Raw genomic sequence first — 24,858 nt, forward strand, 5'->3', positions numbered from 1 at the left:
GGGTCATACTGGGGGTGGGGTGGGTGGGGTGCAGTTGCCCCACGAGAATCTCACTTTTTTGTTTTACTCCAGAAAATAGCATACACATCTCAGGGTTTAATTTATATAGTTTCTTTTTTATATATAAAAAGTAGTGCCCCCCCCTCCCCCCGGATTTTGATCAAGGTACGGCCCTGATCAGTGTGCTCTAGTGGTGTGGTTAAACAAAACAAACTTGTAAACATCATTTTTATTTTTTATTTTTTTTAATGGAAATAAATATTTAGAACAATTAAACATTAAAATATTTGTATGACCTACATGTATATAGGCTAAAACATCTGTGGTAATATGTTTTTGCTTATTACACAGTATGCAAATTGCTTATTTAGCCACTGATGGGCAGGCTTTAAGAAACCCCTGTTTGATTGGTTGTTTGTGCTGCAACCGAAACTTTAGTTTCAATCATTTTAACAATGTTTTATTTATAGGTCAGATAACACATGTTATTTGATCTACGGAGATTTACAGGAAATTTTGACACATTTCTTTCATAAATATGAAATGGTATATAATTTTGTATATTAAGCAGTGGCTTTAAAAATCTTGAAAAATAATTATTTTCCAATGCAGTCACTGCCATATTATTTTGTATTGTAAATATCATTGTTCAAAATAAACACTTGTCTGTTTGTCCTGACAAGTGAACATTTATTCGGACAAGTAAAATGTGCCTCGTTAGTTGTCCAGTGACAAGTAAAAATTGTCAGTGCAGTTTCATTTCGAGCAATCACAACCATCATCCTGGCACTTGAATAAAACAATATATTTATTTGGACAAGTGAAAATATTGGTGGACAAATAGATTTCTAGATGTATTTGTCCGGTGGATTAGTAAAATATTTTGCTTATTTCTATCGCTGAAAATTTGGCTGTATGTGTATTTAAAAAGATACCGTTATTCCATGACATCTTTTTTATCATGTTGTGTGCTGTGCTTGGGGTTGTGTAGTGTAATGGCTTCTGGGATTGCTTTTAGATAGCAGAGGATTTTTATATTTAAAAAAAAGAGAAAGAGTTAAAAGTGACAGTGGATAATAAAGCGAATAACCTTTTGCAATGATGAGGGGTTGGGGTTTTGGGTTTTTTTAATCCCACTGCCCCCTTTCCTTTCTCTCTGTTGACTTCCATCTCATTTCTTCCCAATCTGGCAACTCCTCCTAGCTTTCAACTTTTTTCACTGTCTACTTCCACATCCCAGTCCTTGTCTCTCCAACTGCGACAGGTGCTTGTCTCTTGTGGCTATCTGTGCCACACACCTGACATTCCCCATCAGCTTTTAGCTGAGGGCTTAGTCTGACCATTTCGGGGAGTGTTCAGTAGTTACTTCTGGCATTGTTAAGAGGCACTTGTAACCACCTACTATGCTCCCCTGCTGCCGGTGGTCGTTAGTTAGTGCCATGGGTCAGACCAGCTTTATTAGTCTCGAGGAGTTAAAGATTATCATTTGTGTTGAATTAATGTTGTGAAACATTCACCAAAGGCTCAGGGTTTCATTGATTAAATCTCACTAATTTGGGCACAATGGGAACTTTTGTCTTTTCTGAGTGCAAGAAGGTCGTTTTAGTTCAGTACGGTCATTAACAGCTGCTGGAGAGTGATCAATATTCAGAAATGCGTTTCAAGTTATTTTAAATTAATTAAACTTAATTAACATTTTACTGATTTTGAGGTGAAATATTTTGAGGCCAGCATGTTCGTACTTAATTTGGGCGTGTATTTTGGGCATTCTGTTTATCGCCTCAAGCGAAAATTTACAACATTCAGTCGTTCAGGACAGATCATTTATAATTTCTCAGAGCGAATTGGCTATTAGTTCTCTACCGGTCCAACCCGGGGGATGGGGACTATACGTTTCATCTCCGTCCTTCTGTCTGTCATTTATCCATTTTCACAGTTATGACCCATAAACTTACGAGATATAAGAAAATATGTTGGGCGGGGATATGGGACATGTATTGCTTTTAAATGCTTATCTTTATTGTTATTAATAATAATAATAATATCCATTGTCACTTAGTGCATTGTTAAATAAACCATTTCCTTCCTTCCATTGTCACTTTTAACTGGGTTTTTTAAAAATATAAAATGGCTCTTTAGTTATTCTCTAAATATAAAAGAGCATGTTGTATTTATTAAATATATTTTTTAAAGATTTATTTCTTATATATTTACTGTATCAGACTGGAGTTTCTGTTACACAGTAAAGTGATATATTTCTGTTTTCATGTGTTTGTCCGTTTCATTTTGGTGAGTAAATATGAAGGCACAGACTTTGCTATAAAAAACGCCACATAACTGAAATTAAAATACGTTGAGTGCGTTGTTAAATAAATTAATGTTTTCTTCTCTTTCTTATGCTGTAAACACAATTGATAAGAGTGGTTAATTGCTAATGTTGACGAGTGGTTAATTTCTCCCCTAAATTGATTATGGGAAGTCACTTAAGATACTATATTAATTTCATTTCAACATATTTCCATGCTTATATCCAGTTAAATTTCAAGCAGGCTGTCTTGGGCACACACCTCAGCTATCTAGGCTGTCTGTCCAGGACAGAGTTAGTTGTTAGTGAGAGAGAAGTGGGTGTAGTGGTCTTACACCTACTCATCGAGTGGGAACCGATACCGGTGTGCCAACACACTACCTACCAGCCTTATGTCTTACACCTACTCATCGAGTGGGAACCGATACCGGTGTGCCAACACACTACCTACCAGCCGTATGTCTGATGGCTTAACCATGATGCCACTGAAGCCAGTAATCAATTTATTTTCATACTAAGACTTACATGTATATCCAATTTATGGTTCAAGCACCTTTTACTTGGTAAAACAGCTATCTGAGCTCTTTCAATGACTGATTTAGTGGTTAATGAGGGAGATCTGAAGTTTGTGTATTGCACTTAAACCTACCTACCGAGTTGTTGAACCTGGCTCTGGGTAGGAGCTGGTACCAAGGTACGAACCCAGTACCTACCTGATTTACAGCAGATGATCACTTTGCAAGAATGTTATACGGTGAATAGGAATGTTTGTAATGACATAACAGTAATGACAGGATTTTGTGACCCATCACACCTCAGGAACATGTGATCCATGACATCAGAGATCCTGTGACCTATCACACCTAAGAATTTTGTGGCCCATCACATCTCAGGAACGTGACCCATGACACCTCAGGATCTTGTGACCCATCACACCTCAGGAACATGTGACCCATGACATAGAGATCCTGTGACCTATCACACCTCAGGATTTTGTGACCCATCACACCTCAGGAACATGTGACCCATGACAGAGATCCTGTGACCTATCACACCTCAGGATTTTGTGACCCATCACACCTCAGGAACATGTGACCCATGACATCAGAGATCCTGTTACCTATCACACCTCAGGATCTTGTGACCCATCACATCTCGGGATAATGTGACCCATCACACCGTATACAAGAGCTCCACCACTGAGCTATACGTCCTGCCTTGTGGGAGTATAATTATTAAGTTCTCCATTTACTTTGACATCACAATAAAACAAAAAACTAGAAGACTTTTCTTTCTTTTGTTTATTTATCACAGAAATGATAAAGTGCTGCATTGGTTCATTTTAAGAAAATGCGTGACAAAACATTTATTTATTTAAAATAGTAATTTTTTTGTCATGATTTAAAGGCAGGTTTTGTGCTCTTTTGACCTATTAAAAGCCGAGTTATGTGGATAATGTAATTTTAAGCAGCTAGCATAATTAATATTGGCTATAAATTTTCAAATATTTGTTTGTTTTTTCTCAGTCATATACCAAAATGTTTTTTCAAGATAAAAAATAATTTTTTACATAGAGAGTCAACATGGGCCTCAGATTCCTCATAAGACAGTGATTATTTCAACAGACACAAAATATTTATGCCATGTGGGATATGATGATGATGTTTTTGGTTGAATTTTCAAAAAGCAAATTATATATACTGAACAATAAAAGAAATGTAAATATTAAATTTAGTTTTTGTTTTAATTTAATTAAAATTATTCTGTTTGAATTCTTTTTGTTTTTGTGTCTGCTAAAATTAAAAATGTCTTGTGAACATGTTAGGCAGTCTATATTCCAAATCAATTGCATCATGAACAAATAAAACAAAAAACCCGAAGACAAAACTAATATATATATATATAATATTTGCATTTCTTTTGCTTAGTGTGTATATTTTCAGATAAGATCGAGTCAGGCCATTTAGTGGGCAAAACTGGCAAGAAACCGTGCCTTTAATTTCTACAAAATGTAAACACTGATGAATAACACAATGAAAGAAACAAAAATATTGTGTAGATTTACAATCATTTCATTGATCAAACCCATAATGCATTACATTAAAAAAGATGAAACGGTGTTTTACATTCAAATTAATTTGTTTTCTAAATACCAGTAAATAATGAAACATTGAAATTACAGACTATATTTCTTAAAATATAAAATGGTGTTTCACATTCAAATAGATTTTTTTTTAAAAATAAATAATGCATTTAGAGGTTACATTTCTACTGAATTAGAACCTTATATATGTATATGTATATATTATTAAAAACAATTTTAAGAAATAATAAATAAATAGTAAAATGTCAAAAATATGCACAAACATATACACAGACGATAAACGTTGAAAATGAAATTAATTTTTATAAAGATAGAAGAATAATTTCATAATATATGGTGAATGTAATAAATACTGAAAACAAAACCAAACTCGTACAACTATGAGACAGTTACATAATACTATAAGTATGAAGAGGAATTAAAGGGACATACCCTAGTTTTTAAACACTAAGGCATATTTTGTACTATTATAGCCGTATTTGATAACTGAAATCATACTTTACTTAGATTCTATGGTTTAGATTATCAATTTCCGTACATTCGAAGTGTTTGATCAGCATGGTGTTTTTAATATCACAAAATTCATTTCTCGTATGTTTAAAAAACGCATGTGCGTCTGAGAAGTAACAGTTATGGAGTCTAGTTTTAGTCTATTTTCAGAGGGTATTTCACCACTTCAAAGTCACAGACTCCCGTTTCACTCAGTTGTAACTTTATCCAAATGTGTTACAGGTTTGTTGATTAACTAAACATAGTGTTAATTTTCACGGGTTGAAACTTTATCCAAATGTGTTACAGGTTTGTTGATTAACTAAACATAGTGTTAATTTTCACGGGTTGAAACTTTATCCAAATGTGTTTCAGGTTTGTAGATTAACTAAACATAGTGTTAATTTATTAGGATCTGTCCCTTTAAACTAGCTACAACTAGTAAATTCCTGTCACTGTATCGACCTAGTAGAGCTGAAAAGTGCCCAGGCCTGGTGCTTATAAAACTTAAAGAGTCGATCTATACTCGAGACTCTAATAGAATCTGAGACTTTAATGTCATGATAATGCCATACAAATTGCATCCGACGTCGTTTGAAATTGAGTCTAGACTCTAAACTTTTTATAGGCACTGGCCCTGGGGAACATCCACAGATTGATTCATTATCAGAGGTATATATAGCGTAAAAATAAAATTGAGCCGATATTCAAAAACTGTCTGAGGGAATGCCCCTCAATTATTTTAAAGGAAAAGGAGGGGGTGGGGGCTGAAAAGGAGGGGGGGGGGGCTGTCCTGCAAACTATATGTGGGAAAGACGTACAGAAAGACAGGCTTCTAGAATTTTTAGATCAGAGATTTTAAAAGTTTATGAGCCACAATTAAAAATTCACTAGGCCTACTTTACTAAATAATAGTAATAATCAGATACGTCACCTAAAGACGGAGATAGAGCTTAAAAACACTAACATTGGGGGGTTGAGGTGAGGACAGGATATACTTATTTAAAAAATAAATTTAACTGCAACATTTGATTTATTTTTTTCATTAGCTGTCAGGCAGGGCAATAGTAGTTATTTACTAGCCCAACATTGAATATCACTAGCCATGGGAGTGGGGCTACCATAATCTAGAAGCCCTGTCTGGCATGGCGATAGTAGTTATTTACTAGCCCAACATTGAATATCATTAGCCATGGGAGTGGGACTACCATAATCTAGAAGCTCTGTCGGGCATGGCAATAGTAGTTATTTACTAGCCCAACATTGAATATCACTAGCCATGGGAGTGGGACTACCATAATCTAGAAGCTCTGTCGGGCATGGCAATAGTAGTTATTTACTAGCCCAACATTGAATATCACTAGCCATGGGAGTGGGGCTACCATAATCTAGAAGCCCTGTCGGGCATGGCAATAGTAGTTATTTACTAGCCCAACATTGAATATCACTAGCCATGGGAGTGGGGCTACCATAATTTAGAAGCCCTGCCTATGTAGACACCTCCAATTGGACTGGTAAAGGACTGAAAATGGGGATAAATTGATGCAGTCATGACAGAGCACCTTTCGGCTCCAATAGGTCGAGTTATATCACAGTCAGAGATGAAGTACACTGGCCAGCTTACCCTGTAATACGCGGTATACATGATTATATCAATAGTAATGCTGTGTTTACAATCTATAGCAGGGTTAGCTCTGATACTTGCAAAATTTGCCAATTGCAAATTTTGAAAGCAGTTGGCAAATTTTATTTTAATTTGGCAAAATAATTTTATGTAATTTTAGAATTTTTTTTAGAAACAATTTGGCGAAATATTTTGCTCACTCAGAGCTAGCCCTGTGTATAGTAACATTAACTTACAACTAGAAGGAAAACTAACTAGCTTGTTTCATGTCGCCATTCAATCAATGCAATTAGTTATTCCCAAATCATCTCCACATTACATACCGGTAAATACATAATATGGATTTTCAAAAGATTTATTTTTTTAAAGTTTTATGGGGGGTAGGGGTTGAGATTATGCCATCTTTTCTCCCCCCATCACCAATATCTTTATATAAAGTCTGCCCAATTTTTAGTTTAATGACCAAATTTGGGGAACCCCAACCCACTGACTTTCTTCATTAACTTCTCATAGAATGAATGAATGAAACATGAATGGCAATGACACATCATGAAAAATACATCAGCTGATGGGTGTCAAGCAAAGGTAAATAGATTCTTCACATATAAAAGGCTACATTCCCCCAGTTTCCACTACAGTTCCCAAAATTGGAAAACTCCAATCAATGAATCCATCAATATGAAACGTGTTACAAAACCTCATAAAATTATTCGTTTGGAAATTAATGCTGTTTCAGTTTAGATGTTTGTGACCACAATGACCATTCTAAGTGAAAGTAGATTTGTTTTAAATGTTACCTAAATATTTAAAAAGAACACTGAATGTTTCTAAGATTCGAAAGTCATTTTGTCTAACCGAAAGCAATCTTTGCTTCTCCAATGTTAATTTGGAAGCAAATGTGACAAAACTGAGAAGCAGTTCTACAAACTTATTAAGACTTATAGTGTGAATTTTTTAAACAGCATTGTAGAAAACTTCAGACAAACGTGGATATATATAAGCTTATGATTTATATTATCATTCCTAAAAATGAGGAATTTTGGATATATCTGAAATACTGTCAGAAATAAGATGGAAAGCTAAAGTTGCTTATGAAGCTGATCGCAAAAAGTCTATTGTGCAGTTTCAGTTGTGTTTGCTTTCTACCTCCTGTCAAGTTTGAGACTTGTTGACTGATATATTTAGGTCAGGTCATAGGGTTTTACTGTGCACATTCAGAATAAGTTGTTGTAGCACATGCCTGTCCTGGTTGCAGGAAGCACCAGCAGCCCGACCGGAATCGGTAGCAGGCGGGAGCCGATATATATTTGAGAAGGTCTTTTATAATCACTTCCTATTGATTTAGTATTTCAGTTTCATGCAATGTGCCAAACATTTTGCAACCATCAAACACCACTCTGATGTACGAAATGACGAAAAATACACATACATGTATGCTACCAGAGTGGGTTTTATGCAGATTGCTAAGTTTGAAATACTGAGTTGGCAATTGTTTTAGTAGTCAGTATACATTGAAAAATGTATTAATTTAAAAAAAAGGTTTTGTATAAAATTATTTGCACAAAAGTCTCTCTGATAAAAAAAAAAGAGAGTAAAAAAACACCAAAAAAAAAACCAGATGTCAAAAATGTGTCAAAAGTTATAATAGGATAATAACTGGTAAAAAGAAATTATAACAAAAACAAACATCATTGAAAATTAGGAACATGGAAACCTATGCAGAAAACAATTCATAGTCAAATGGGAGATAACTGTCAAATGGGAGATAACTGTCAAATGTCGAAATATTGTCATGGATTCTTATTTACATGTATCATCTAAAAAAAAAGGTATTACAAAACAATTTATAGATAATGAAATAGAGAAAAAACAAAACATTTGTTGAAACATAAAATAAATATACATGTAAATGTTAAGGACTAGTTTTTAAACAAAATGTTAAAAACGTTAGAAGATTAATTATCATGAATAACAAACTAGTAAAAGTCAAATACACGGTATACTGATCGATACACAGAGAAATACGAGGTTAGCTAGGTACGATTAAAATCACATATTGAAGTAGTACATGAAGTATCACTAGTACTTAATCCCCTTCATGCTAAGAAGCACATAAGGCTAATAACAAGTTTGAAAAATATCTCTCCGAAAACCAAGGGGAAAAAAACTATTTTAAAATGTATGTATATCATATTAAAAAACAAAAAACAAATAAAACTAAACAACTATGGTAATTGCCAAAAATCATCAAGGAAATTCAAGCATCAATGACTCTAGTTCTTAGGAATATGCCAAGTTTAGAAAAAAAATTATTCATGGAATTAGTCAACTAATTGATGCACAATGAATGCAAAAAAAAAAAAAAGAATTGTGAAGGAGACAAAGGCAAACATTCATACAGTCAGACATTATTACAATTTTGCATTTGTCTTGTCATCACTCGTCATAATATTAAATTTGCTCAGGTAATGCTCTTTCTTGTAAAAAAAAACCCAAAAAACTAAAAGTATAACTGATACAATTATTGCATTTATATCATCAAAGAAGGAAAATGTGTATAATTAAATATACTGATATCCAAAAGAAACTACACACATAAAATCTGAATAATTTGATAAATATTGTTGATACTTTTAAGGCCGTAGCTAGGATTTTTTGTTGGGGGGGGGGGGGGGGGGGGGGGGGCAACTGAGTAGTTATTAGTCTAAAACTTTGTAAACAGTTAAGAAGAGCATTTTCTTTAAGTTTCTATAAAAAAATTTAGGGGGGGGGGGGGAGATGGGCAACTGCTACGGCCCTGACTTTAATTCGCACCATACTATTTGTTGGTTTTCTATAATACAATTTAAAACCTTGTAAAACAAACAAATTTGGACATTAGTATAGTTTCATTGCAAATGTCGTAAAGATGTCTGACTTAATATGCATTTTTATTATTGTCAACTGCAGAAGCCAGGTCTTAAAACTTGGGGAAAACCCCCAGAAAAAAATGCTAGGGAATAGCTACATATCAAGTAGAAAACAATACAAAGTTAAAAGGAGGATTTAAAAACAATGTCTAAATCCCTATATAAAATCAATATTTAAGACTTCAAGTCTATAATTGTGTACTGTAAATGCATCAATTTTCCTATTTGAAATGTCTCCATTTCACTATCTGAGAAACAGCTAGAATAAATAGATTGACCTAACAACATGTAAAAGGTTTATCACAGATGGTTACAATAATACTAAACAGTGGGTTGATTACAATTTATACTCATCAGATCACCCATTATATATAAAATACCAGACAAAAACATATTTCGGTTCCAATTAACAGTTACAAATTAATGCTTACAGGCAGTTACATGTATTTAGGTTGGGTTTTTCGCAACCATTTCTTTTAATTTTCAGTGTTTTTAATTAGTCTTTTGTTATTCTTAAAACTAAACTTTAATTTGATATAATATTGATGAATACTGAATTTGGTTAGTATAGATTAATCATTCATAAAAGAACTGCATAAATATAACAGCACACATTTATGCCAAATTTTTTTACATTTAGACAATTAAAGTATAATAAAAATGTTGTCATGGTTACATGTAGAAAGGCAATACATTTACACAATATATAAATCTTCACAGATTCAGGGCTCACACTGTCCACTGCAAAATTAGCCAACTGCTAATTTTTATACAAAGTGTCTACAACATTTATTCTTTGATAATAACATATTCTTAAAATTAAACATATTTTAATAATTTTCAAGGAAATACAATGTTACATATCTGAAATATTGGCTAAACCAAATTTTTTTCCAGATTACAAATAGAAAGATTAAAAATGAAGTACATTGTAACTGTGAAATATGAGACAAATGCAGGTGTTCTAATCTAGATACTATACGGGTGTGTGGATTGTCAGTGTTAGTATGATATAGTCCATATTGATTTCATTAATCTAGAATGGGCAAATCTGATACATGTACTTCAACAAATCTGAAACATGTACTTCAACAAATCTGGTACATGTACTTCAATTTATCCGGTACATGTACTTCAATAAATAATGTACTTCAATCAATCTGGTACATGTACTCTATTTATCTGGTACATGTACTTCAACAAATCTGGTACATGTACTCTATTTATCTGGTACATGTACTTCAATTTATCTGGTACATGTACTTCAACAAATCTGGTACATGTACTTAATTTATCCAGTACATGTACTTGAACAATTTATCTGGTACATGTACTTGAATAAATCTGGTATAATGTACTTGATCCCAGATTGATAGTGTATCAGATGAGCACTTTACCACTGGGCTACATCCCACCCTCCCTAGGTACTTTGTAATGTAAGCACTTTAAACTACAGTGCAACATTTAAACTGTATTGTAACAAATCTGGTATAATGTACTTCAACAAATGTGGTATCATGTACTTCAATTAATCTGGTACATGTACTTCAACAAATCTGGTATAATGTACTTCAACAAATGTGGTATCATGTACTTCAATTAATCTGGTACATGTACTTCAACAAATCTGGTATAATGTACTTCAACAAATCTGGTACATGTACTTCAACAAACTGATGTCACTGTTCAGATGGTGGCATATGGTGCTGGTGGGTGATAATTCTGCAATAAAGAAAAAACATTTTCATTTAAATAGTCTTTTATAGTCTGTTCTGACTTTGCTGCTGTGTTGTAACATGTTCCCCACTATATAGTAGGGCATTTATAATGAAGGAAGGAATGAAATGTTTTATTTACCGACATACTCAACACATTTCATTTACAGTTATATGGCGTAGGTCATATGGTTAAGGACCACACAGATATTGAGGGAGGAAACCTGCTGTGGCCACTTTATGGGCTACTCTTTTCGATTAGCAGCAAGGGATCTTTTATATGCACCATCCCACAGACAGGATAGCACATACCACGGCCTTTGATATACCAGTCGTGGTGCACTGGCTGGAGCGAGAAATAGCCCAATGGACCCACTGATGGGGATTGATCCCAAACCAACCGCGCATCAAGCGAGCGCTATACCACTGGGCTACGTCCCGCCCCTCGTATGTTTTTAATTGTAAATCACTCGCTTTCGCTCGTGATGTACGATTAAAAATACACTCATTGTAATATAAACGGTCTCAAACGGGAACTCATTTAGTATTCTCTATATAACTTACTACTTCTGCACATATATACCAAAACACACACATACAAACACAAAGCATAACAGTGCTGCCACTCTGCATTTGAAAAAAAAAGTGTGGAATCTTGCCCCCCAAAAATTATCAAAATGGTCTTTAAAAAAGTATTAAAATAAGTATAATTTTTCATCAACTTACCCCGATAGATAAATTTACATATGACATTCGCTACCTTTGTCCTACTAATATTTGCTGCTTATGACCAACCTCAAGGAATGGTGTGTACCATGTTGTGAGGATTTGTGATTGTTGAACACTCTGTTCTGCATATTTTAGTACCCTGTCACTTGGTCACTGAGAGCAGCAGGATCAGAGAGCTCTACAAACACTCCACGCAACAAAGAACAAACCACTCCCGAAAAAAAAGACTACCAAAGCACAAATCTTACGATGGTCAAATTTGAAATCTTATGATTTCTTAAGTTATTTTTTGCAGAAAAAAAAGGATAAAAAAATGTATTTTCATGTGAAAAAAGGTATTAAAAAAGGATAAAAAGTAGTATTTCCAAGAAAAAAGTACCGGTATAATATATTTTTTTAAATGTATAATGTGGCATCACTACATAGACAAACATAGTCACACAGTGACCCTAACATACATGCATAACCACTTATTGAAAGAAAAAGTTTGTTTTGTTTAATGACACCACTAGAGCAGACTGATTTATTAATCATCTGCTATTGGATGTCAAACATTTGGTAATTTTTCATATAGTCTTGGAGATAAAACCTGCTATATTTTTGTTTTAGTGGCAAGGGATCTTTTATATGCACCATCCCACAGACAGGATAGCACATACCATGGCCTTTGATATACCAGTCATGGTGCACTGGCTGGAACGAGAAATAGCCCAATGGGCCCACTGACGGAGATCGATCCCAAACCGACCACACATCAAGCGAGCGCTCTACCACTGGGCTACGTCCCACCCCTTTATTGAAAGACTTACACAAACTAATGCTTTACTTGTACACCACATATGAGTGTTTCCTCCACAGATCACTCACCATCCTTTCAACAACCACACACAATTAAGAGTAGAACCTTAGCTGGAGTGAGCAGTATCCCGTGAATGTCATCTCAGAGACTCAAAACAAGTATTCTGTGATGGTCATGTCATACTGAGAATTAGTATTCTTTCACTGTCATGTCACAGACTCAAAATCAGTATCCTGTGACTGTCATGTCATAGATTCAGAATAAGTATAATGTGACTGTCATGTCATACTCATAATTAGTATCCTGTGACTGTCACATCACAGACTCAGAATTAGTATTCTTTGACTGTTATGTTACATATTCAGAATTAGTGTTCTGTCACATTCATGTCACAGACTCAGAATTAGTATTCTGTGACTGTCATGTCAGACTCAGAATTAGTATTACATGTATGTTACTGTCATGTCAAAGACTTAGAATTGGTATTCTGTGACTGTCATGTCATACTCAGAATTGGTATCCTGTGACTGTCATGTCACATATTCAGAATAAGTATAATGTGACTGTCATGTCACAGATTCAGAATTAGTATCCTGTGACTGTCATGTCACAGATTCAGAATCAATATAATGTGACTGTCATGTCACAGATTCAGAATCAGCATCCTGTGACTGTCATGTCATACTCAGAATTGGTATCCTGTGACTGTCATGTCACATATTCAGAATAAGTATAATGTGACTGTCATGTCACAGATTCAGAATTAGTATCCTGTGACTGTCATGTCACAGATTCAGAATCAATATAATGTGACTGTCATGTCACAGATTCAGAATCAGCATCCTGTGACTGTCATGTCATAGATTCAGAATAAGTATAATGTGACTGTCATGTCACAGGTTCAGAATCAATATAATGTGACTGTCATGTCATACACAGAATCAGTATCCTGTGAAAGTCATGTCACAGATTCAGAATAAGTATAATGTGACTGTCATGTCACAGACTCAGAATCAGTATAATGTGACTGTCATGTCATAAACTCATAATTGGCATCCTATATCTGCCATGTCACAGATTCAGAATAAGTATAATGTGACAGCCATGTCACAGATTCAGAATAAGTATAATGTGACTGCCATGTCACAGATTCAGAATAAGTATAATGTGACTGCCATGTCACAGATTCAGAATAAGTATAATGTGACTGTCATGTCATAGACGCGGAAACAGTATAATTAGCTGTCATGTCACACTCGGAATCAGTATCCTGTAACTGTCATGTCACAAACTCAGCATCAGTATCCTGTGACTGTCATGTCACAGACTCAGAATGAGCATAATGTGACTGTCATATCAGAGACTCACCCCCTTGGTTGTTTGTGCAGGGATCTCAAACTGGTTTGCGTGCGTGCTGCGAATCGTGCTCTTGGCGTAGTGGCCCACTGGGTACAGTCTGTCCTCCTCGTACACCTTTCTATACTGCTGATTCTACAAACAGTGAGCATGCAGGTGAGACAGTGAGTGAGAGAGAAACATAAACACAGGAACTGATCAGGGCATGTTCAGTAGGGCAAACGATGGCATTCATTCACTAGAAAGAGGTTGGGGGGGTTTTTTGGGTGTTTTTTTTTTTTGAGGGGGAGGAGTTCCTAAAACACCCATAAACATTTTACACAGAGATAAAAAAAAAAAAAAACGCCATGGCTCATTAAAATACACTTTACAGGTTGATCTGAGATCACTAACAGTAAAACAAAGCCGTGTTTGTAGGTTAGTATTCCCTACCACCACCCATCCCCAGTCCCACCCACTGGGTACTTAAAGAAATCACTTGAAAAGTGCAAGTTGGCAACAGTAAGGTTTGGATTTTCAACCATACACTTGTAAAGCTGAAGTTTGTTTTTGTATAAAGACTCCACTAGAGCACATTGATTAATTAATCGACGGCTATTGGATGTCAAACATTTGGTAATTCTGATGTGTAGTTTTCAGTTAAAAGTTTAATGATACCACTAGAGCACATTGATTTATTAATCATTGGCTATTGGATGTCAAACATTTGGTAATTCTGACACAAGTATCTTCTTGAGCATTTCTCCCAAATGGACAGAAAAAAGTTGATGAAAATGGCTGGTACACGTATGTGGCACGAATGGTAAAAAAAAAGACAAACAATTAACTGCTGTGGCTGGAGAGACAAGGACTAGAATGTGAAGTTGGACAGCAAAAGTTGAAAAGATACGCACTGCCAGTTTAGGAAGAAATAAAGAGTGAATTCAAAGGACAAAAAAAAATGGGGTGTGATGTGAAGATCGATAGCAAAAGTTGAAAAGATACAAACTGCCAGGTCAGGAAGAAATAACTGTTAGAGTGAATTCAAAGGAGAGGGGACAAAAGTGGGGAGGGGTGGGGGGCAGTGAGATAAAAATAAATAAATAAAATATTGTGTGACACTAAACAACTGCCTACCACTCAAATACAAAAGACAGTGAGAAATGGTGTAGTCATTATGTTCAGTATTTTCCCCAACAAACATGATGTGTTAACTTTGACAATGATAAACTCTTTAAAGAGACTGCCCTCAGTTTGCAGCCATTGTAAGATGTTTGCGATAACAGAGCCTTGATGGCAACTGCTATTTAATACTAAATACATTTTCTTGTTTAGAATATCAGTGTCTGTATATCAAATATGTTTGCGGTCATATACTAATGTTTGTAGTATTCTTTACTTTACTTTAATTTGTGATATATATGTTTCCGTACGTATGAAATTATTGGGAAGTAAATCCTGTTTGGGCTACTACAATCATTAAGACAACAACAAACACCTTGTAAATACAGACACTGATATTTTAAATATGAAAATGTATTTAATTTGCATGTTACGTCATCAAAAAGGCTCTATTGGACACGGAAACAGTTTACAATGGTCGTAAACTCAGGACTGTCCCTTTAAGCTAACAAATACAAACCTCTGAAGAATCCCACGGCGGTTTTGCTACAACTCGATCCTGTAACATAAAATAAACAAATCAATGATATCTTAATGATGGTAATGAGTGTACAATGTGCATTAAAGTCACAGTTCCTTGTTTCAACATGTGAAAATAGACATATAAGTCTGGTTAAAGGGATATACCCTAGTTTTTAAACACTAAGGCATATTTTTGACAATTAGAGCCATTTTTGATAACTGAAATCATACTCTACTTATATTTTATTGTTTAGATTATCCATTTCTGTACATTTTAGGGATTTTTTGGTCATCCTGCATGGTGTTTTTAATATCACAAATTGCATTTTTCATATTTTTAAAAATGCACGTGCGTCTGAGAAGTAACAGTCATGGAGTCGAGTTTTAGTCTATTTTTAGAGGGTATTGCGCCATTTCAAAGTCACAGACTCATGTTTCACTCAATTGTAACTTTTTCCGAATGTGTTACAGGTTTGTAGATTAACTAAACTTAGTGTGCATTTTTACAGGTTGAAACTAGGGTTTGTCCCTTTAATCTACAAACCTGTGTCACATTTGGATAAAGTTACAACAGAGTGAAACACGAGTCTGTGTCACTGAAATGGAGAAATAACCTTAAAAATTGAAAGAAATGAAAGAAATGTTTTATATAAACGATGCACTCAACACATTTTATTTATGGTTATATGGCGTCAGACATATGGTTAAGGACCACACAGATTTTAAGAGGAAGCCCGCTGTCGCCACTACATGGGCTACTCTTTCCGATTAGCAGCAAGGGATCTTTTATTTGCGCTTCCCACAGGCAGGATAGCACAAACCATGGCCTTTGTTGAACCAGTTATGGATCACTGGTCGGTGCAAGTGGTTTACACCTACCCATTGAGCCTTGCGAAGCACTCACTCAGGGTTTGGAGTCGATATCTGGATTAAAAATGCCATGCCTCGACTGGGATCCGAACCCAGTACCTACCAGCCTGTAGACCGATGGCCTAACCACTACGCCACCGAGGCCGGTCTTAAAAATAGACTGCATAACTGTTACTTCTCAGAGTTAAATACATTTTTAAAAATGTAAAAAATGCATCTTGTGGTATTTAATACATTGTGTAATTAGAAAAAACACCAGGATGACCAGAAACAGTTAAGATGTACGGAAATGGATAATCTAAACAATAAAATCTAAGTAATGTTTGGTTTCAGTGATCATAAATGGCTCTAATAGGCAAACATATGCCTTAGTGTTTAAAAACTAGGGTATGTCCCTTTAATCAGACTAAAGTAATCTGTGATTTCAGTTATCAAAAACGGTTCTAATAGGGAAAATGCACTGTTCAGTTTAAAAACTTGCATCTGTGACTTTAAATCTACAAAACAGTGAAACAATTGTATATTCATTAAAAATCAAAGTGTCTTTCATCTCTTCTCACTTTAGCAACCCCTAATGGTTTAATAATTTCTTATTACTACAGGAACTGTTTCTATTAGTACTGATGTATGAATATCTATATACTGTATGTATATCAAGGTTGACTGTTACATACATAGATATTAACGCACTGGCACAGGGGATAATTAAATCCTTTCTGGCCTCACAAATTGTCCCGTGCAGTTGCTGGGACTCGAACCTATGGCACCGAATCACCTGCAACTTTTATAGACTTGCCACGATACCTTATGAGCTATTGAGGCATCCATAAAATGGATGCTCTTTAACTCAACTATATGCATGGGGTTTACAAGTTACGCGGTCAATCCCGCTTACGTGTATGAAACAGTGGGCAGACCTGGCACTGGCTAATATGTATTGATGTATGAATATCTATATATATTGTATGTATGTCGAGGTTGACTGTTACATACACAGATATTAGGTGTAGGGGATAATTAAATCCTTTCTGGCCTCACAAATTTCCCGTGCCGTTGCTGGGACTCGAACCTATTAGTTTCTATTAGTATTGTGAAGCCCAGAGCGTCTATATTGAGCTCTCACCTCTTTCCTGGGTGAGTAGAGCATCTGAGAGAGGTTTTCTTTCTTCTGTGTGTACGGACCTTTAGGAGCTCCCCCTCCATACCTCCGGAACTGGCCTCCAAACACGTCACAGTGCTGAAAATACATGACAGTTCTAAAACATACTGCATAACAATCCTATTCATATTTTTGACAGTATGAAATTTTAAAAGTTGTTCTTCACAACCAAATATTCTGTTATGGACACTTATAATTTTTATACTGCTGTCAGAAAATGCCTAACTGTGAAAACGTTTAAAGAAAATTACTAATTAAAAAGAATGAGTAATTGTTAATCAATTTTTGAAATTAATAAGCAACGTACTGTCACTATAAAAGTTTTGAAATTAAAATGGCCTCTTATTGACTGAATTTTTGGTATTTTTAAGCATGGATCCAGGATTTTTTGCAGGGTGGGGGTGTCGATACACATGCAACAACTTAAATGGAAGTTGTATATTAGCTGAGAATGCACTTTAAAAAAACCCAGAAGAAAATTGTAATCTCTGTGAGTTGGGGCGACCCTGCTCTGGATTCACACCTTGTCTTGATACATGTATCTTACAATGATGTTTGTTTTGTTTAACGACACCACTAGAGCACATTGATTTATTAATCATCAGCTATTGGATGTCCCGACGCCATATAACTGTAAATAAAATGTGCTGAGTGCGTTTTACATTTCCTTCTATTGGATGTCAAACATTTGGTAATTTAGGACCGTAGCCAAGATTTTGAGGGGGGAGGGGGGGGGGGCGTATAGGCTCACACGAGGGTGCAAAGCACCCAAGTTGCTTAAGGGGTCCGGGGGCATATTGAAAAAAAAAATCCGGTAGTGGGGGTCAACCGACTCCCCCGACCCCCCATTAGCTATGGGCCTGTAATTTTGACGTATAGTTTTAGACAAGAAACCCACTACATTATTTTTTCATTAGTAGCAAGGGATCTTTTATATGCACCATCCCACAGACAGGGCAGCACACACCACAGCCTTTTATACACCAGTCGTGGTGCATTGGCTGGAATGAGAAGTAGCCCAATGGACTGATATCTTACAAGAACTTCTTCTTGTTTCTGTTTAAGCTTTTCGAGTTCGCGCATTCTCTTTCTCTCATTAGCCTGAATCTCCAGCTCGTCGTGGTACTTCTTCTGGGCCATCTTTGTCTGGTCCACCTTGCTCGTCATCTGAAAACAACATAAACATTGCAGTAAAAATGAGCAATTAATAAGCAGATCATAGTAAAAAAAACAACACCTTTAGGGATATTTTCCATTTGTGCAGGTGTGGTGCAGACATGAAAGGCAGAAATGGATGCATCAAAAAATCCATTCTTTAGTTATTAATAGCAGTGTTTCCATATGCACAGTGTATTTTTGGATAACAGAAGTCAAAGTTTGTTTTGTTTAACAATACTCATAGTTTGACACCAAATAGCCGATGTATTTTTCGTGCTGGGGTGTCGTTAAACATTCATTCATTCATTCATTCATTTAATGATACTACTAGAGTACAATGATTTATTAATCATCAGCTGTTGGATGTCAAACATTTTGGTAATTTTGACTTGTAGTTTTAGAGAGGAAACCCGCTACATTTCTCCATGAGTAGCACAGGATCCTTTGTATGCACCATCCTACAGAAAGGATAACATATACAACGGCCTTTGATATACCAGTCGTGGTGCACTGGCTGGAACAAGAAATAACCCAATGGGTCCACAGATGGGGATCAATCCCATATACCGACCACGCATCAGGCGACCTCACCATTGTAGTTTGTTTTTGTTTAACGACACCACTAGAGCACATTGATTAATTAATCATCAGCTATTGGATGTCAAACATTTGGTTATTCTGACATATAGTCATCAGAGGAAACCCACTACATTTTTCCTAATGCAGCCAGGGATCTTTTATATGCACCATCCCACATGCATTCATGTATTGCAAACAGAGAGAATAAGGACACTTGGTAACCAGTCTGCCATCTACAGTTTGGCCACCTCAAATTTCATGAAAAGTGTTTTATCCTACTAAACTCTATATTTGATTATTTTTTTGTTAATCTGTCTCCAATTTTTGGAGAACCATTTCGTAGAATGAGTATATTATATATCCACATTTGTAGGCTTAAAAAACATTTGAAAAAATATTCAGATTCTTTGGAGCAGACAACATAATATTTTAAATATATATTAGGTCTGAAGCATTAATAGCAAGTAAACTAGCAAAAATTACAGTTAGTTTCTTTAATGACATAAAATATCTAACTGTTTTCAGATATCATAGAGTATTTTAATAAAGAGAAAGTGTTTGTAAACCCAAGGTACGTATGCATGGTTATGGTCAATTGTTCAAGTTTGGTCAGAACAAAATATTCTTTAATTAGCTGCAATTCTGAGCATATTTTTAATATTAAAATATATAATAAAAATATATACTGTAAATCAGGAAATGGTAGCGAGCATAAAATGTTAGCGAATTTAGCGAGGTCATGCAAGATGCTACATGTATATTTAAAGAGACGTACAACAGACTGTTCTAAAAAGCTTTTGTGCGATTGTTTTTTCTGTGATTAACTGAAGGCACAACAATGGTTACATACTATTGATTAAACCAAAAGGATAACAAATAACACTATAGTTAGTTACCATGCACATTACTGCAATTTTCTACTAAATTCAAAATATCTGTAAGCTACATAACATTTTAGCTTAAGCTTATTCCTTTTTTAGTTTTTGATATGATGACATCGCTAAAGTTCTATGTCACTAATATGCTACTTATTTGGATTTCGCTAAATGTTAAGATCACTAATATTTTATGATCTACAGTATACAGTGAAACCCTTCCAAACCGGACACCCTAGAAGCCAATTAAAATGTCTGGTTTTAAGAGGTAACCAGTTTAAAGAGGTTATTTTCTGTGCTGATTTTTAAAAAGGACTGTGAAAAATGTCTGGTTTTGGGGGAATTCCGGTTTACATGTCGTAGAGTTTATTACAAAATCACATTTATACAATACATACATGTAGTAATGAAGGATAACAGAAATCAGCTTTTATAATGTTATTCCAATATACTAATAAACTGAATTTATTTTTAAAATCCATTTAATCTATAGAGGGAGAATTTAACAAATATCAATGATAAAATAGTAGATAAATTTCCTAATATTATTGCTTTTGATCGCCACAAAGATATATAAATTTAAATAAAATATACATACAGAATAGTCTAAATCCATATACATACATAGTTCATAACAGTCTAGTATGAAATTATTATGCTAATGTGTATTATATTAATATGTACAATATTTGATTATTGTTATTATATGTTATTCTAGCACTATTGTTATTAGATACTATACATATATTAAGTTAGAAATAAATACAATATTTAATATATACCTCAGCAAATGTAATATAAACACCACTCAGTTTATAAATCTCTATTGTAATAACACTGATGTTCATCTGTGTGAACCCCTACCCCCCCCCCCCCCCCCCAACACAATCATAAGTATGTTTGCTTTATAAGGTTAGAAGCCTGTTAAATAATTATATACTTTGACACCAGACAATGGGAACTATTTTCCTTTTTGTCTCTTCATCTCTGTTACCCTCTCTTTCTCTCTCTCTCTCTCTCTCTCTCTCTCTCTCTCTCTCTCTCTCTCTCTCTCTCTCTCTCTCTCTCTCTCTCTCTCTCTCTCTCTCACACAAGCAGGCAACATTACATATATATTATGTACATGTATGCATGCATATAAATGGCACATAAACACACACACACACACACACACACACACACTGCAATAATGCATATGGCACATAAATACACACATACTCGCTGCAGTAATGTAATATTGCATTCTGGCAGAGCAATCTTAAGCAGTTTGATTTGAAGCTAAGAGGCAAAACCTCAAACAACATGAGCTATAGTAGTTAACACTAATTTAAAATTGACTAGCCAAAACACAAATCAGCCAGGACAGAGGCATGTACAATCACACAGTTAATTAACTTCCTGACACCATGGATGTGGGTTTTCATCACTATATATTAAAGGAACATAGTCCTTTTAAGAATTTTTTATTTTTTAGCACATGTCAAAATTCAGATACAGGGGTTTTTTGGGGTTTTTTTTTTATTAATTAAGTGCCTTTAAGAAACACATGCATATCTAGAGAATTGCCAGGTTCTGTAGAAATTGTCAGGTTAATTCGTATGACAATTCAGAATGCACTGATTGATCATGTATAGTCCGTCCCATCATTCAATGAAAATGACTTTTGTAAATAATTTCAGTTTGGTTTGACTTAAGACGAAAAGTAAAAATGTTTTGGAAATAACATAAAAACACCATTTTTGTGGCTAATTTACAGATCAATTGGCTCAGATATAAATAAGTTGTAGTGAATTTCATAGCATGAAATAAATATTACATAACTAGATGTCACAGAATTATTATCTGAAACAAGAGAAGAATTTGTTTCAAGTTTTAAACAAAAATAACATTCAATTAATATTCTAAAAGGACAAAGTATATTTCATGAATTTGGTAAAATGTTTTATTAGTCATGTGGTTAGAAATGCAGACTATAAAGCCTAGTTCACATTATATGACACGACTCAATTGGACCGACGTGTTGCGTTGTCAGCCACGACTATATACAACAGCCATCATCTGTCACCAAACATGTCCGGTTGTGTCAAACACTGTTTGGCTGACTAACAATCAGTTACAGATGACTGGTTTTTCAATACACACTACATCATGACATGACTCAAATCAACAGCTAAGTTGTGTTGAGTGGTATAGTGTGATCTAGGCTTAATGGTACTTATCCTGCAACCACTGGTGGTATATTGACCAACTATATAGTCACTGATTTCAGCAGTCATAAACCACTATCAGCAGAAAAATATCACTTGTCACGTGCAAGGAACATTTTGTTTTCAAAATCTTGATTATAGTGATATATAGATATAGTTAAAAACTAGGTTTCAACACAAGAAATTTAAAATCTAACAAAGAATGACGTCATGAATCTTAATGTTTGACATCATATAGATCAAATACTTTCAGTGTTTCTACCAGAAATAAATGTTTGAGTATGGTGCTATGGAATTGAATGCAACCAGTCAACTTGGGGCATCAGGGGGGCCTCCCACAGAAAGAAAATGGGTTAAGTTTAGGGTTACAGTTAAGAAAATCATACAGTAATGATAAGAGTAATTAATTTTGTCAAACGGTTAACTTTAAAAAAAAAAATATCTGCAAACTGTTTTGGGTATGGTACCATACCTGTTTTACCCTCTGGGAGAAACCCTTACTTCCATTGTTGTACATGTATATATATTTTCATAGAAATCATACTTACATGTACACGTACGGCTTAGATTGATCATACACATCACTTGGGTATGAAAAATTAGGAATAAATATGACTTCTTCATTATTTTTGTACAGATTGCAGGGTAAAAATTATAACAAGTTAATGACGTTGGTCAACAGCTTAAATATCCTGTTCAAGACAAATGGGGAATTCTGCTTGGCAAATCTTGTGGAGTTCCTCATTGTTAATGTTACAGGATAAAGCTGATAACCTCAGGGTTCAAAACGTCCTGTGGTCAGGTCGCCAAATGTGACCAATGTCCTGTTTGGGCGACTTAAATATTAAAAAATAAAGGCGTTACTTGCCCAACTAATATTAGTTTGGCGATCTTCTTTAGAGCTATAACATATGAGCCACTATTAATATTTGTATTGCATATATTTATTTCACATTAAAATCTTGCTCGTGGTTCATGGTTCGCTTACCTTAATTTGCCAACATCCATTATTATTTTTTTGGCCACCATACGTTTTGGCGAGTTTCGAGCCCTGAACCTACATCATTAATGAACTATATTCTCTACATTTACATGTTAAATCTAAGGGAAGTGTTAATTGATTTAAAGATCATTAAAGAAAGTAAGAGTTTTGCAGTGTTCTGTCACATAACCTTGACCTTTGACATATGTTCAAGGAAGTAACATTCTTCTGTTCATAGTGAATGTATCTATAAAAGTTGGTAGACTTATTAATGACAGTTTTGTGAAATAGTTCTAACACAAAATTAAAGGGACAGACCCTAGTTTTTAAACACTAAGGCATAACTTTCAATTAGACTCGAGTTCCAACCCGAAAAAAATGGATACTTTATAAGTTTGGTTAATTTACAAACATGTAACAAATTTGGATACAACTGAGTTAAACAAGAGTCTGTGATGTTGAAATACCCTTAAAATTAAACTAAAACGCGACTCCGTAACAGTTACTTTTCAGACGTTTTTAAAAATATAAAAAAAATGCATTTTGTGGTATTAGAAACACCCTGATACCCAGAAACATTTCGGTTCTATGGAAATGGATAATCTAAACAATAAGATATAAGTAATGTTTGATTTCAGTGATAATAAATGGCTCTAATAGTGAACAATATGCCTTAGTGTTTAAAAACTAGGGTATGTTCCTTTAATACAGAACTAAATGCACAAGAATGCAGATATCATTGGTGCCAGACAAATAATGGTTATATATACAGGTATATATGTATAGATATATCTCACCTGTTGTAAGTTTTGTCACATGCAAGATATGAACTAGCCTAATTATATTATAAGCACAGAAATATGCCTCATTCCAACCTGGTTTGATAAAAACAGATCAGGAGATGTTCCAGCCCAACCACGGAATGGTGGATCTATTAGCGCCTATAATTATTAAATGTAATTTCACATATCACAACAAGTTTACCACGAAATGGTGGATCTATTAGCACCTATAATTATTAAATGTAATTTCACATATCATAAGTTTATTACGGAATGGTGGATCTATTAGCACCTGTAATTATTAAATGTAATTTCATATATGACAAGTTTACCACGAAATGGTGGATCTATTAGTGCCTATAATTATTAAATGTAATTTCACATATCACAACAAGTTTACCACGAAATGGTGGATCTATTAGCACCTATAATTATTAAATGTAATTTCACATATCACAACAAATTTACCACTAAATGGTGGATCTATTAGCGCCTATAATTATTAAACATTATTTCACATAACAAGTTTACCATAAATGCTGAATCTATTGGTGCCTATAATTATTAAATGTAATTTCATCTATCACAAGTTA

At 34.6% G+C, this 24,858-nt stretch overlaps 1 protein-coding gene across 1 annotated transcript in view; it reads right to left on the reverse strand.

Moving 5' to 3' along the window:
* Nucleotides 1-6,258: 6,258 nt before the first annotated feature.
* The window catches only part of LOC121385043, a 142,567-nt gene continuing 123,967 nt past the window's right edge, over nt 6,259-24,858 (reverse strand). Inside the window, exons 20-24 of the mRNA XM_041515578.1 lie at nt 18,721-18,849; nt 17,647-17,760; nt 15,652-15,690; nt 14,043-14,165; nt 6,259-11,153 (exon numbers count right to left, since the gene is read on the reverse strand). Of these exons, the coding sequence (XP_041371512.1) occupies nt 11,118-11,153; nt 14,043-14,165; nt 15,652-15,690; nt 17,647-17,760; nt 18,721-18,849 (441 nt within the window). The 3' untranslated portion in view covers nt 6,259-11,117. The remainder of the gene's footprint in view (nt 11,154-14,042; nt 14,166-15,651; nt 15,691-17,646; nt 17,761-18,720; nt 18,850-24,858) is intronic.

The sequence above is a fragment of the Gigantopelta aegis genome, chromosome 11, assembly GCF_016097555.1.
Source record: "Gigantopelta aegis isolate Gae_Host chromosome 11, Gae_host_genome, whole genome shotgun sequence".
NCBI classification, from domain to species: Eukaryota; Metazoa; Mollusca; class Gastropoda; order Neomphalida; family Peltospiridae; genus Gigantopelta; species Gigantopelta aegis.